At 39.9% G+C, this 15894-nt stretch overlaps 1 protein-coding gene across 1 annotated transcript; it reads left to right on the top strand.

The window, feature by feature from the left end:
• Positions 1-1722: 1722 nt before the first annotated feature.
• Positions 1723-13010, top strand: chek1 (checkpoint kinase 1). The gene is made up of 13 exons (XM_088320848.1): positions 1723-2086; positions 2154-2268; positions 2350-2458; positions 4738-4802; positions 5685-5754; positions 5817-6005; positions 7671-7775; positions 8497-8580; positions 8673-8730; positions 9156-9324; positions 10934-11065; positions 12541-12642; positions 12705-13010. The coding sequence occupies exons 1-13, from the start codon at positions 2022-2024 to the stop codon at positions 12798-12800; spliced, it is 1359 nt and encodes a 452-aa protein (XP_088176974.1). The 5' UTR covers positions 1723-2021; the 3' UTR covers positions 12801-13010.
• Positions 13011-15894: the final 2884 nt, after the last annotated feature.

Below are 15894 nucleotides of genomic sequence, written 5' to 3' on the forward strand. Positions count from 1 at the left end.
CCATGGGAGGAGCCGGCATGCCAGCTTGTGAAAAGACTTGGGAAGAAGAACTGGAGAAGATCGAGGGACAATCGAGAGAGAGGCTCGACGAAGAGCGACACTAATTCGGCTAATTCAATGGAATTCACCTAGTTTATATTTCAGAAATTAAATCTGCTCCCGTGTGGACATGCCGGTCTCTTGTTCATTTTTCCATGAAGAAACGAGCATGCATTGTTAGGCGAACGCAAGTTGTGTTAGGTTAATGGAGTCGTATAACCAATTCGAACAATTTGGTAAACGATACATTTTTAATATATTTAATTCCTAACACAAGACAATGACTAATCTGAATGGATAAAAAACTAATTATTATATTAAACAATCCAAAAATGTTGTAGCATAGTATTTGATTATGAGATTCGCACTGGCTCCGTTAGGCTATTGTCAGCCATCTGTGGAAAACCCTGAACTTAGGTCACTCTTTTTTTTTTAACTTTAATTTTTTTATTTACGTTTTCGCTGTAATTCTCAGCACATTTTGTATCCCTTAAAAATGGTTAAATTTGTATTGTTGTTTGACTATTTCATGCCAATGTTGATCAAGAGGTCGCAGGTTCGATTCCCGGCTCCTCCGTGTTATATGTCGAAGTGTCCCTGAGCAAGACACTGATATCCCTAATGCCCCCAATAAGCAGGTCGGTGCCTTGCATGGCTGCATGGCCGCTATTGGTGTGTGAGTGTGTGTGTGAATGGGTAAGTGTGAAGCACATTGTAAAGCGCTTTGGGAGGTCTTCATTGACTTGAAAAGCCCTATAAAAATGCAGACCATTTACCATTTATATTTGCAATTTTCAACAAATATTATTGTTAAATTAAAAAAAAGGATCAGTAATAATCAGGAATTTCAATGTGAAGTCAAACAATACATACTATCCATTAAGACACTGAACCCCTAATACCCCCAATAAGCAGGTTAGCGCCTCTCTTCCTAGCCTTTGCGCTTTCTTTTCTCTTTTCTCTCCTTCTGTTGATGAAGTTAAGACCAATTTGTTGAAGAAGATAAATCGTCTCATACGTGTTCAAAGAATGCGGGAATCAAATGACGTCAGAGGAAGCTCTTTTTTATTGATACACAATTTCAACAAGAAACTCAGCGAATCTCAGATATGCGTGGGTCTTTATAGTTTCAACACAGCATGTGTAAACCGGTCTAGCCCCGCCCCCTTTCACGCTACACCTTTTCACGTGTACATGCCCAGGGTTCCGTCCTCATTTGGAAGTGTTTTTAAGTTTATGCCAGTTTATGTCACCTTGCCCTTTGCCGTTATCTGTTGTCCTCCCTTAAGGAGGATTGTTTATACTAAATCGTCTGCCGAGACCTTCCCGAGATGTAAGCAACATTTCTCCCAACTGTAAGCAAGTCTTTCTACATGTCGGCAAGTCTCCTGAACAAATGTATGCAAATCTATTCTACAAATGCAAGTCTATATTCTACAACACTGTCTTTCTATTTCTCTTTGGATTTCTTTCTTCCTCTCCCTTTCTTCCCCCCTCTCTCACGACTTCTCTTTTTAACTCTTTTGTTTCTCACGCGTTCTCCCTCTCTCTCTTTATTCGTCCCGCCCCTCCCTCTCTTCTTTTCCCTCCCTCTTTCTCTTATTTCTTTCTCTCTCTTTTTCTTTCACTCTAATCTACTAGCCCAGCCCCCGACAAAATGTTCGAGTTAAAATGAGTTGGACACCCCTGCTCTAATGTAAGATTTCTGTACGGTAATGAATACTGTATGCGTTTTTTTTTCAATAAAGCATTGAAAAAAATAAGAATCAGGAAGTAAACCGGAAGTACGAAACACAAAACCGGACGTCAACCTTACACAAACTCAAGCGCGCCAATCCCCTGCCAACTCTCAAGAGTTGTTCTAACGTCACCTAATATCTCAAGGCTAAAACAATGACATTCATATTTTAACTTTTTGAAAGTTGTCTAATAAGATCGAGTTTTAGAGTGTGCCCGCTTGGTATGTTGGACTTTTTTCTACTATGGCGGTGCCTTTTGTGCAAGACTGGGATCTTGTACAGACGCTCGGGGAAGGAGCTTATGGAGAGTAAGAAATCGCGTATTTTCGTATTTTCTAAGCACTCCTAAATGTGTTTTCTTGTTTTTGTGGTCAGAGTGAGGCTGCTGGTGAATCGCCAAACGCAAGAGGCGGTTGCCGTCAAAGTCATCGACACCTTGCAGGCCAACGAGTGTGCAGAAAATGTCAAGAAGGAAATCTGCGTGCACAAGGTAAGATGCGATTGATCGAAAATCGCAATGGATTTCATTCATTTGGCTGGTATTTTATTTTCTTTTAACACTATTTTTCAGATGCTGAACCACCGCAACATTGTGCGCTTCTTCGGGCATCGCAAGGAAGGAACGACCGTCTTTCTCTTTCTGGAGTACTGCACAGGGGGCGAGCTTTTCGACCGCATTGGTGAGGCACAGATTCATCTGAATTCTATAGAAGCTTCCCAATATAGGGTTTCATTAAAACAGGGGTGTCAAACTCAATTGCACAGAGGGCCAAAAATTCAAACCACACTTTTTGATTGCAAATATCTATTGAATACATCCATTATCTGCACCGCTTATCCTCAGTAGGGTCGCGGGGGTGCTGGAGCCCAGCCCAGCTATCTTTGGGCAGTGGGCAGGGGACATCCACAACTGGTTGCCAGCCATTCGCAGGGCACACAGAGACGGACAACTCACTCGCTCATTCACACTAGGGACAATTTGGACCGGCCAATTAACCTGACATGCATGTTTTAGGAAGGAAACCGGAGTGCCCGGAGGAAACCCACGCAAGCACGGGGAGAGCATGCAAGTGTCTCAAAGGACTGCACAGGATTACAATGACAAGCATGGTGTATTGCTAGGGTCGCCAACTTTTTTCAGAGCTACTTTGTTACCAATTAGCGCAAAGGGCCAGTTGGATATCCATTTCTAAAATAACAACTTATCATGTTATTACTATGTTGTTTCCATGTTATAACCGGGTCAATTATATAAAGTAGGGTTGAATAGACTCTGTCAACCACTAAAATGAAAATCATCTTACTTGAAAATCATAATGACAATGACCCAGCACTTGGGAGCTATTTTCAGAAAAGGTCCGCTGGGACTTCAGATGCCCGTAGGGGGCACCATGTTGGAGACACCTGTTGTATTGTGTATCGCAAAACCAAATACCGCATGCGCATATAAGCTGGCCCCCTGAGTAGCTTATTTTATAGTTGTAAATTCCGCTTGGATGCGATTCAATAGGGTAGGGGGAATATACCCCCTCCAAAAATCATTGCTCTACTTGAGATGGCACCAGCATATCAGTATCTGATTTGTAGATACATTTCCACATGCCCACCCTTTAGCAAGTATTGTGGGCGGACCGATGGTTATATGTGACAATGTTAGTGATGTAAGTGTGTTCAGCAGTCAGCGGACATTGGTAGTTTGCCTTTATGGAGTAAAGGAATAACACAGGAGAGCACTGAGTTATAACGAAAGGAGAGTTAAAAATGTTATCTATAACATTTTACAGTTTTCCCTTGCGCGTAAAGTAATTGCGTTTCAGGAACCTGCTCTTTGTAACTCGTCCTGACATTGTTAAAATACACATCAGAAGAATTTTTGACTTTCAAAGCAGCCTGCATTTCGGACTACAAGCGACAATGAAAGAAGACGTGCAACTTGCAACCAAAACTTGATGGGGTTTCCAAAATTGAGTGGAATGAACAACAAAGACCCATCTTTAAGGAAAAGCAACGAGTTGTCATCAGATCCTGGCGTTTTACATGCAATTTCACAATATCTTCCTCCATTTTTGTTTGTAATACAATTGGGCTCCTTCAAAAGTCACATGAACTTCGGAAGCCTGTATTGCAGGGGTCGAGAACCTATGGCTGGCGAGCCAGATATGGCTCTTTTCATGAGTATAACTGAGGTGAGCAATTTTTCTCTGTATTGCTCCAGTAGCGTAATTTCAGACTTGCAAAGCCAAAGCAATACTGAGATTGGATGGGATTCGGACCAGTTTATATACAGATATACATAGATATAGGGCACAGTTTCAACTACAGTTTACAGTCACCGTGTCACACTAACAGACTCGGTTATAACAGTAGATCGCTAAGGAATCCTTTATATGGAAGCTCATTAGATAATGTATGTTCACTGTAGAGACACTTTACGATGAAAAGATATGCAACAAACTGTAAACATACAAAATGCCAGCCAAGCACCCAGAGTAATTTGATTGTTGAGCAGTAGGGGTGGGCGGAACTATGCACCCAGCACAAGCTCTCCTTTTTCTCTCTGGCCCAGCGCTGTGTGTGCAGAAGAAAACCGCGTATGTATCCTTCTCTTTTGCAGTACAGTATTTTGTGACATTTGTCAGGAACTTTGCTTGCACCTTGTTTTGAAACCATTATTTTGGGCAAAAATGCTTGGAATTGCTGCCATGTTTCTCAACAAGTCTGCTTTAAAATGAAAGTCCTTAAAAAGAGCTTGAATTTGGCCATTAAAAGTGTGTACTCAGCCTCAACAATTTAAGTAACTGCAGGAGGAAGAAAAAGTGGTGCTATTATGGCTCTTTGGGTCAAAAAGGTTCCCGGCCCCTGCAGTATTGTGTTTTTTATTCACAGGTACTGTAAAAGTTTTGAAATCGGCAAAATATGTGCCTTATTAACCCCCCAAAACTGAAATTTGTGTTTCTAGAGCCAGATGTAGGAATGGACGAGAAAGACGCTCACCGATTTTTCCAGCAACTGGTATCTGCTGTGGTGAGTAAACAAACTCCTTTGTGTTGGCTTAATCCTCTTGATTCTCCAGGGTTTGTACGCCTGCTTGAAACCCTGTGTCACAACGGAATAGTGGAATATCCTCGGAAATGGAATAGTGTGCACTCTTCTTTGCATTGATTTAACTTTCTTGGTGGCTCATACGTCACGTAACACAACGTAATAGAATGAATCGATGATTTAATTGGTTGCCAACGCATTTAATTATTGATTCCATTTTATCGATTAGTTGTCGCTGCCCTACTTTGGACCATGGGAAATTGTCCATTTAATGAGAAGTGGCTGTCCGTCAAACTTTTTTTGCCATGGCTAAATGCTGTGCCAGTTCATGTGCATGAAGGACGATGTATTGTGTGCTAGAAATATGTGTTTTTAGTTTTGTCCATTTCAATTGTGTTATTTTGTCGACTTGGTTTTAAATTTGATTTCAAAAGGCATTTAAAAGTCTTAAAAAGTATTGAATTTAACTTGCCTTAAGTTGTAGGAACCCAGATATCAATGACGGACATTTATTATGGGCCATGCAAAAAAGCAGTGGTAGCGTTTCTCAGTGGGAAGAACTTCCTGCAACTGAAAATGTAAACTACATATTACTGTCATTTTTACTCAACAACCTGTATATAGGGAGATATTTGCCTCAAAAGCACATCTTTTCACAATTTGCTCAAGATAGAAAAAAATCAAATGCCTTTATGTATCTCAAATACATTAGTGCCCCTGCAAAGTACCTGATTCAAAACTAATATTTTTCTTTTGATGGAACCGGAGAAATTGGAAATTTGGCTTTGAAAGTCCTTAAAAAGTGCTTGAATACGGCCATGAAAATGGTGTATGAACCCTGATTCCCATTTATACTCTTTGCAGGAGTACCTGCATAGAATCGGCATCACCCATCGAGACATTAAACCGGAAAATATTTTGCTGGACGACAAAGGTAAGATGAAAACGTTTCCTTCAGTTGTGTGAATTCGGACCGACATTCCTCCTGCTTCCTAGACAACCTGAAGCTGACGGATTTCGGCCTGGCCACCATGTTTCGCTTCAAAGGAAAGGAGCGTCCCATGAATCGTCTGTGTGGGACGCTCCCCTACGTGGCGCCCGAACTCTTGAACCAGAGCCGGTACAAAGCGCAGCCTGCCGACATCTGGTCTTGTGGCATCGTGCTGACGGCCATGCTGGCCGGAGGTAAAGACTGTCGTCGAACGGTGTGCCGGGTCTCGCGACGTTGGTTTTATATTTGTTTTTCAAGCTGTTTGCGTGCAGTCTAATTGAAGACGGAAAAATGCAAGGATTGGGTAGAATAATTGAATGTCACTAGATCTTAATGAACATAACATGAAAGAAGAAGATGTGGGTTAAACATCTAATAACAACATGTTTGAACGGAACAAAACATGAAAGGAATACAGACGCTCCCCTACTTCCAACATTCGAGTTACAAAAATCCGCAGATATAAACCTTTTTTTCCGGATGTCGAAAAATACTTTGACATTGCTGCAAGTTTGGTATTGTGCACCTTTTTAGGAGGACATTACTGTAGTGCTTCTTTCCGCCGCTACCAGCGTGTGGTGACGCTGTGAGAGGTCACCCAGCATCCACCCCGAAAAAAAAAATCCGGCTTCCTCTTCCTAGTTCATGTGTAAACATACTATACTTTATCTACAGCGCGCTAAGAACATTGACGTTTTTAACGTTTAATATCTCGTGCATCCATTCAATATGGTTGGTTGTAAAGTGTGAATAAGAGGCGAGTAGTTTCTTTTGAAATGAAAGTGAAATAAGAAAGCTTGATGCGGTTGAGAAAATGGTTGGATCACCCTTGAAGAAAACATGAAAGGAACACAGGATATGTTCGGACAGACATTAGCTCCAACCGAACTAAATATGAAAGTTAGACGATGCGACATTTGTTGATAAATCAACAAAACGTTAAGGTTGAGAGACGCAGGAAGACATGTAGATATACCAACAATAAATGACAAAGGGTATGCACGTATGTGTGAATAGATTAAAAAAAAAAATACAAGAGCAGCACGAAACATGATTTTGGAACACCAACTAGCTGTAACAACAAAACATGAAAGGTATATGTCTTATAAAATCCCTACATGTGGACACAATGGCTAATGAGTATATGAAATATGATAGAACACTATCTCTAACTGAACAAATATGAAAGGGAACGCAGTAGACTGAGGGAATACCAACTACCGGTACTTCTAACAGAACAAAATATGAAAGGAATGAGTCAGGATATGTACGTATGTGTGAACAGACTGTAAACAATACAGCAACATGATGTTTGAACACTCACACATTTTTTGACAAAAGAAACATTCCGATACGTAGCCAAAATAAACTGATGAGAACATGAGTTACAGTATGTTGGGACACTAACTACTTCCAACGGAACAAAAAATGAAAGGCGACACTGTGTAGGTAAGGCAAACTAGATCTAACAACAAAAGTTGAAGTAAATGACACGGGATATTATGTACTCGTGTGTAGATAGATCAAAACAAATAGTACTTGCAATAGTCTTTGATCTGTGCAGCCTTTTGATACTCTGTGTGATTAAGGGCGTCACAAAGACTTGACTATGAAACATGATGTTGGAACATCAACTAGCTGTAGCAGAACAAAACATGATACTCATGGATAGAACATAAATTACAGTCCTGTAACGAGGAGACCAAAAACAATGTTGGAAAACTAACTGGCTCTAACTGAACAGAACATTAAAGGTAACACACCTCCTATACTCTCATGTGTCTACTTTTTATTTGAATCGAGTCATGCAAATACTTTGATTTTGATAGTTGAATTTGATGTTTTTGTTTCGTGTCCAGAGCTGCCGTGGGACCAACCTGCCGCAGTCTGTCAGGAATATTCCGATTGGCTCAGCAAAAAAACGTACTTGTCTCCGTGGAAAAAAATATCACCGCTGCCTCTCTGTAAGTCCACATTCTTTTCTTCTCGAGTTATTTGGGTTAATCAGGGTTCGTACGGGTGCCTGAAGTCCCTAAAAATGCGTGAATTTCTTGCATTCTCAAGGTTTGAAAAATGCTTGCATTTTGGGAGAAGTCCTCGTAAATGCTTGAAATTGTTGCAGTCTGACTTGACAGATAAAGAAAAATTGAAGTCAGCTTAAAAAAGACACTGTGCTCGGGCGGCTTCGCTCTGCCATTGCATTTTTTCATCCATCGTGATGAACGGCATCTGGTACTAGTTTGTATGGCATCATTCTATGAAGCATCATCGCCCCCTACGGGATAACTGCATGCTACACTCAAACAGGGCACTACCGTTTGTGTATTAGTGGAAGGATTATGTATCACTTCCTGCAACTTACCCAACATCTTACCCAACTCCTGTATGGGAACACAATTTACAAATAATTTAGCTTGATAATTGCACACGTAAGATTAAAAATCACAAATACAAATTGCAGATATATTTTTGGATCTGTTAAATACCGGATTCACACTGAATTTCTTCTTTTAATGGTACTGTAGACATTGGAAAATTGGCTTTGAAAGTCCTTAACAAGTGCTTGAATTTGGCCATGAAATAGTTGTACGAACCCTGGTTAATATTTCAAGAACATTTTGCTGTGCTGCTAATGTGGCCCCTGGAGTATTCAATTATTTCTTATTTTCTTCTGTGGCGGGGAAGGTCTGTTATCCAAGGTATTAGCGTCCAATCCCGAGGACCGCATCACCATTGAGGCCATTCAGAAAGATGGCTGGTTCACGGAAGGTGAGTCCCCCAAAAGCTGGCTTCCCAACATGGAAGTTCAATGCAATTTTGAACATATAATATATATCAAATTTTTATTTTTTGGGTGGCAGGAATAAAGAAACCCCTTGGGAATTTCAAGAAATCAAACGCTTTACCCCGGGTTAGCAGGTGAATTCCTTTCTTTTTGGGTGCTTGTATGTGTCTGTAGGAACGTCTTCAGCATGTAATGGGAATCGTGATACAGAGACAGTGTTTCCCTTACATTAGAAGACTCTGGCGGGTAGCCGGCTTTTCATTGGTCCCCCCAGAGTCTCATAAACTTGTATTATTAAAAATATATATAACGTATATCAACGCTCATCAAAATAGCTTTTTGATTTCTCATTGAAATGATTGCAAACGGAACTACAAGGAACTACAAAACCGAATTTTATAGTTCCTTAGGTTGTCTCTGTGTTCTGTTAAAATGAGTTTGATGATCTGAAACCTTAGTGAGTGATAAATATGCAAAATAAATGCAGATATCAGGAAGAGGGAAAATACTTTTTCATAGCACTGTAGCAGTTTGATGATATTTTGTTTTTTGGTCGCAGTGAGGACAAGATCCAAATTTCCAGCTCTCAGCCCGACCTCGCGGTGGGAGGCTGGGAAGCCATGCTGCTCATCGGCCAATCGGATGGCCAGGTTAGTTTCTCGCAGCCAACCAAACCCGAGCACATGCTGCTGGGGAGTCAGCTGCTGGGGACGCCAGGAGCCAGTCAGGTGATTCCCAACATCTTTTTTTTTTGCTGCAGAAACAACCGAATGTACAGTTTTGCTTTTGGCCGTAAGAAAAAAATAAAACTCCAAAATAAAGATTGTGAGATGATGTTGCGTCATAGGTGAGGCGAGCCTACTGAAGCTGGCTTTCCTTTGGGGGCTGAGTTTGGTCATGATACAGCTACGATTTTACCCCCCGTATTTTATTTTTGCTTTTCAACCGAACGTTTTCGGCCCCAAATTTTCATTCAGGTGCATCCTGGATAAAAATGGCGGATTATTCTGCTCTTTTTTAAAAAAAAAATCTGTTCACAATATTAACTGGATTACACTTATAACATTTTTTAATCTTGCACTCCAGAAGTACTCGAGACCATTGGTTCTCAACTGGTCTGACTTGAAGACCCACCATTCCTCCTTAATGACAAGCTGCGACCCAAACAAGAAAAAAATGTCCAATTCTCAAATGTATCATATGAAAGGATTTTTCAGCTAAAGCAGAGTTAATAGAATATATTCCCCTTTTTATTATTATTGTTTATTTTCCAAAACAAAATGACCAGCAAAACCAGAACAGCTTCAAGTACCGTATATACTCGTGGATAAGCCTCCGTCACGTATAAGCCACCTCTCTTAACGGCTTCAAAATGGCCAGATACTAAAATAAATGAAAAATATTAATAGTCTACATAAATATCGATAGTCATTTAACTATGCAATTACGAAAGATGATTATACTGTTAAGAAGTAAAAAATATATCTTTATTTTTAAAACCTTTCACTGTAGCAGCACTTTTAACGGTGAACACTCGTACATTAATTGTGTAATCACTGTTTTCCACATTTCCTTCCCCTAATCAGTAACTACAATCAACATAAAGCTAACCCAGGCTAATCGTACGTTCACGTTATCGTAATCCGTACGAAAGATTACGCTAACATGAACGTGTAAAAATAAAAAAATCAGGTCGTTTACAAGTCATTTAGCACCCGGGTCTCCACAACAAGTGTGAGCGGTTCATTGGAAAGGGGGCTCCGTTCCAACACTCTGAATGTTGGGCTCCGTTCCAACACCCTGAATGTTTAACTTGGATGTTTAACGTAAACAAAGCTAACCCAGGCTAATTGTACGTTCGCGTTATCGTAATCTTCCGTACGAAAGATTACGCTAACATGAACGTGTAAGAATAAAAAGAAGGATAAAGAAAAGAATTATGAATAGGATTTCTTACCCTTGTGGTGGTCAGCAGAAGGCGCAGGTAGACGGTGGGGAGAGGATTACACTCGCACACCTCTTTCATATTTTGCTATTATTTCTTTCTTAAATGCAACAGTTGTACGCACTACTTTTCTTTTTTCACCTGTAGCAACTTTGCTGCTTGCACCGACTTTCTTCGGAGGCATAATAAGGGGCTAAAACACCCATACGCCGCTCAGCATCGCACCGTAGCGTACGCACTCACGCATTACCGGCGTTCGAACTCCGGTTTTTTTTGACCGAACAGCGAAGCAAGAATTTCTCGAAATTTTTGGTCTGACTCCGCTTGGTTCGAACTGAGAGGCGTTCGAAAACCAAGGTTTCACTGTATTGACCTTTCTCTCGTGTCGGCAGACGCCGTGGCAACGATTAGTGCGGCGGATGACGCGATTCTTCACCTCCACCGACGCCGAATCGTCCTTGGCGTCGCTAAAAGGAGCCTGCTGCGCTTTGGCCCTCGGCTACAAGCTCACCTGTTGCAATCAGGTAAGACTGATGATTTCGGGGTTCGCGTGGGTTATGGGGGCTCGGGTTTCCTGAAACGGGGTTCCCGCCGATCCTTGAAAAGTCTTAAAAGGCATTGAATTCATTATAAGAAAAATAAAGCTTTATTTAGCATTGAAATGTCTCAAATCCAATTTTTGAATCTTAAAAAAGTGAATATATTAATAAGATTTCTATTTGTTTGAACTTAAAAGATTTGGAAACATTCGTCAATTGTCTTTTTTAATAACTCACTCATTTACTTTTGTTGCAACATCGTGTGACCACAATAAGGGAACCATCAAAACGGTGATGTGGTTTCAGTCGGGCCTTTCAGAGGGTCTACCCACAATACACATAGCAATTTCGGATAGAGACGTTTCCTTTGGACCGTCAACGGAAAATGTCACAATGGAATAGTATGCACTCTTTGCATTGATTTTAACGTACTTGGTGGCTCATAAATCACGTGATACAGCGAATCGACGATCTAATTCGTTGCCAACGCATTTAATTATCGATTCTAATCGGTTTTATCGATTAGTTGTCGCCGCCCTACTTTAGACCATGGAAAAGTGTCCATTTAATGAGAAATGGCTGTCCGACAAGTCGCCATGGCTAAAATCTGTGACTGGTAATGTGAATGAAGCTCAATGTATTGTGTGCAAGAAATATATGTATATTTTTCCGTTTTTATTTATTTATTTTTTGTCGACTTGGTCATAAATCCGAATTCAAAGGGCATTCAAATAATCTTGAAATGTCTTGAATTTAACTTGCCTAAAACTATAGGAACCCTTGGAAAATGCTTGAATTTTAAGGTTGTGTTTTCAAGGATTAAATAATGTTGAATGTTGGTGTAAGTGTAAATGCTGGAAATTGTTGCCATGTTTCTCAACACATCTGCTTGAAAATGACACTTCGCTTTGCCATTGCATTACTTTCCTCGTGGTTAACAGCAGTTGGTTTTAGTTTGTATGGCATTGTTCTATGAAGCGGCATCCACTCTTACAGGTCTCACCTAATCGGACCGATGCATGCCACACCTATGAAATAGGTATTACAGCAAGGATTCGTATGGATTTTTTTATGGGCCATGACAAATGAAGGTAGCATTTCCCAGTGGTAAATTTTAATGGGAAGAACTTCCTGCAACTGAAAATGTAGGCTACTTATTAGTTATTTTACCAAACACCTTTTTGGGAAGAGATTTGTCTGAAAAACAAATATATTTGTGATTGACTCAAGATCTAAAAATCATGTCTTGATAAAGAGGCAAGAATAAGAATTGCATATGGAAATCGCAGTTACATTTGTGGATCTGCAAAATACATGATTCACACCAAATTTATTTTTCTTAACGGTACTGTAGAAATTGGAACATTTTCTCTGAAAGTCCTTAGAAAGTGCTTGAAATTGGCCATAAAAAGGTGCACAAACCCTATGATTTCGACCTATTTTTCTTCTCCTTCCCTCAGGTGACGGTGAGCACGACGGATAAACGCAACAACAAGCTGATTTTCAAAGTCCACTTGCTCAATATGAACCAGAAGGTTCTGCTAGACTTCAGGCTGTCTAAGGTGAGTGTTTTTTCTTTTATCTATTTGGGAATGATATCAAACTGGCTGTTTGGTGCCTTCAGGGCGACGGACTGGAGTTTAAACGACTCTTTTTGAAGATCAAGCAGAATCTGGGAGACATCATCTGCACTCAGAAAATTGCCATTCCTTCCACTTGACAGCGATAAATGTTAGCCGACGATTGAGAGAAGGTGTTCGAGTTTTTCCTTTTGTTTTGTGCATTTCCTTCTGCATTGTTTTTGTTTTTGAAATCAAATATTTGAAGTCACCCTGTTGGTTTCCGGTTTATGGTTGAAAATGTGTCATGAATGATGTTGAAATAAAATGATGTCCATGGTTAACAATCTCACACTTGGTAAGCAGACTGCAAAATATGAAAAGGGACTGGATAGTTAGGCCATTACAGAGCTTTAAAAGGGACTTTATTTATTATTTAGCGCCTCTTAGTGGTAAAAAGAAATTCATAAAATACACGATTAGTTTTAATATTGTAAAGTAGGCTTAAACATATTTACTCAAGGTGTGTATTTCTAATCAGTCTGATGTTCCTTTTGGCCATCTCCTAGTCTTCTTGTCTTTGTTTGAAGGTGTTGGTACTTTCCAGGGGGTGGTCTTTTGTCTTTGTTTCAACATACCAGTACTTTTCCATGTCTTGCGATCTCAATAAATCACAGAACCAGACGGGGGATGATTGAGATCGAGATTTGAGCGAGACAATATGGAAAGATCTCATCTCCCTGGTTGCAACTGGCTAAAAAACTTAAGTCGTTGCCTGGTGCATTTTCTTCTACGGTTAGCCAATATTTTTTTAGCTCTCCCACACTTCAGTGTTCGTTTTAGACCCAACAAATATTAAGATTAGATTTGATTTATTGGTCCTCTTAGTTAAATTCACTTCCACCGACTCAACTGGGGGGGAAAATAACATAACAAAAAAAGCAGAATGGCAAACATTTATATGACAGTGTGGGACAACGAGGGTTGATTCATTAAACCGGTCAGCAGGGCCTGTTGTTTAGGGGGGGTGATAGCAGCGGGCATCAGGCTTTTCCCGAGGCGGGCCCTCCTGAATCTTATTGTCCTGTAGCTGCGCCATGATAGTTGTGGGATAAAGTGTTGGTGTGATATACTGGACTAATGTGTGTGCCAATCAGATGATGGACCTGTTATCAAGATGTTGGTAGGACGATGATTTTAGCTGCTGTGTGAGTTTGACAAGGTAACTCCAAAATGTCTGTTTCACAAATAAGAGATATCAAGTTTCCACCTGATAACTCAATCACCTTAAAGTCCTTAGGTGTATATTTAACCACTAAACGGCACTTCTGTATGTGAACAAAATAACAATGTCCCAGCGAGCAGAAAGATGCCAGACAAACATGGTGGACCACTAGGTATGGATTCCACTATGTAAAAGAATTACAAATTTCTCAACCTATGATTTTTTTTTAACATTGATATGATAATTAATGTACGTTTTCTTAGTATTCAAATCAATGTTTTTGTTTTTTTACTGAATGAAAGATTTTTGTATCAATAGGAGGCACTAAATCTCCCAACAAATACAATGCACTGAATACCTTTGGGATCTACCAGTACTACCTCAGTCATCCACCAGTAGATATCATTATTGCACCATACCCTGATTTGGAACCTACACGAGGGCAAGCAAAAACCTCAATACGAGGAAGATGAAGGAACTTGAGAAGGGACTGCACAATACACAAAGAGGTAAGTATTAGTTTCAGGAGCGAGCAGCAGCAAGTCAACTGCAGGAGAGAGAGTGGGAAAGGTGAGAGGAGAGAGAGTGGGAAAGGTGAGATGGCACAACATTCATTTGGACAGGTAACTTAAAATTAGTTTTACCTGGTTATATCAGTATCAGAAATTATTTTCCCCCCATTTTATTAACACTCCACTTATTGAAACATGAATATTTTGTTTGTTTGTTTGTTTGTTTGTACATGATTCAAATTGAATCTTTTCTTCCGGCGCCGTCACGAATGGCAGCCACTCCAGCAGCTCCCGTGTTATTTTCGATTGTTCTCGATTGTTCTCAGCTCAGGGATGCTGCTGGAAATGTGAATTTCCCTTCGGGGATGAACAAAGTATCTATCTATCTATCTATCTATCTAAATGTTACACACTGTCCCTTTGAATAATTGAATTAAAGCATCATATTTAATGCACATATTCTGAAATTGTTTGATTGCAAACAGGTAATATTTCATTGATAAATTATTCTTGTGTGCAAATTCAGATGTGCTGGTTAACACTGTTTAGTTCATTGGAGGGAGGTGAAGTTAGTGAACCGTGTGAACCTTCCCCCTGCAAAGCAGAATGCTATCACAAAGTTGAATACCTTTTATCCCACAATTTTCTTTAAATCATACCACGATTCTCCCAGTTATCTTGTATTTTCGATAAAATCAGAACCTATGCATATGATGGGCGTCTACCTCTCCACATGCCCCTCCAGCATGGTTGCCGAATCCTCCAAAATCCCATAGGTATTATTAATACCCAGGGTTGGGTAGGGTTACTTTAACTGGATTACTTTCAATTACTTTTGGATGACTCCAATACCAAATATGCTAATAAAAGACAAAAGAAACTAAATATGAATAAAATGACAAAATTTTGTGCAGGCTTGGGGAGTAACGGAACACATGGAACGGCACGAATGATGCTGGCAAGCTGTTTGGATTTATTTTCATTTTGTTTCTGTCGCATTATATGTTCGTTTTGCCGGAGATCAAAGAGATCAAAGCCAGGAGAGAAAGCTTACCACGTGTTGTGAGTCATCATTTTATTCCTATTTAGTTTCTTTTGTCTTTTATTAGCATATTTGGTATTGGAGTAATCCAAAAGTAATTGAAAGTAATCAAGGTAAAGTAACCCTACCCAACCCTGTTAATAATACCAGTATTATATACATGTACAGTATATGATGAGGACTTGATTGCCGGTTAGATAGATATTTTTTCCCCCAAATAAGTGGATCCTTCATCCAGGCCAGAACACATTCATAGGATAAGTTATTTTTCATTGGAAAAATCAATTCGGACCTCAACCACCAACCCGGAACATATTCCGTTTCAAAACTTAGCCAATATTGTAGATTTTTTTTCAGTGGTACTTCTTTATACGAGCAACCCCTAACATGATCATTTTGGTATACTTGTTTTTTTGTTTTTAAAAACAATTCTACCTCGCTATACAAAAGGAAAATCTAGATCACGAGCAGTCCCA

Source organism: Urocampus carinirostris, chromosome 17, assembly GCF_059441175.1.
Source record: "Urocampus carinirostris isolate Australia breed hairy pipefish chromosome 17, RoL_Ucar_1.0, whole genome shotgun sequence".
NCBI lineage: Eukaryota > Metazoa > Chordata > Actinopteri > Syngnathiformes > Syngnathidae > Urocampus > Urocampus carinirostris.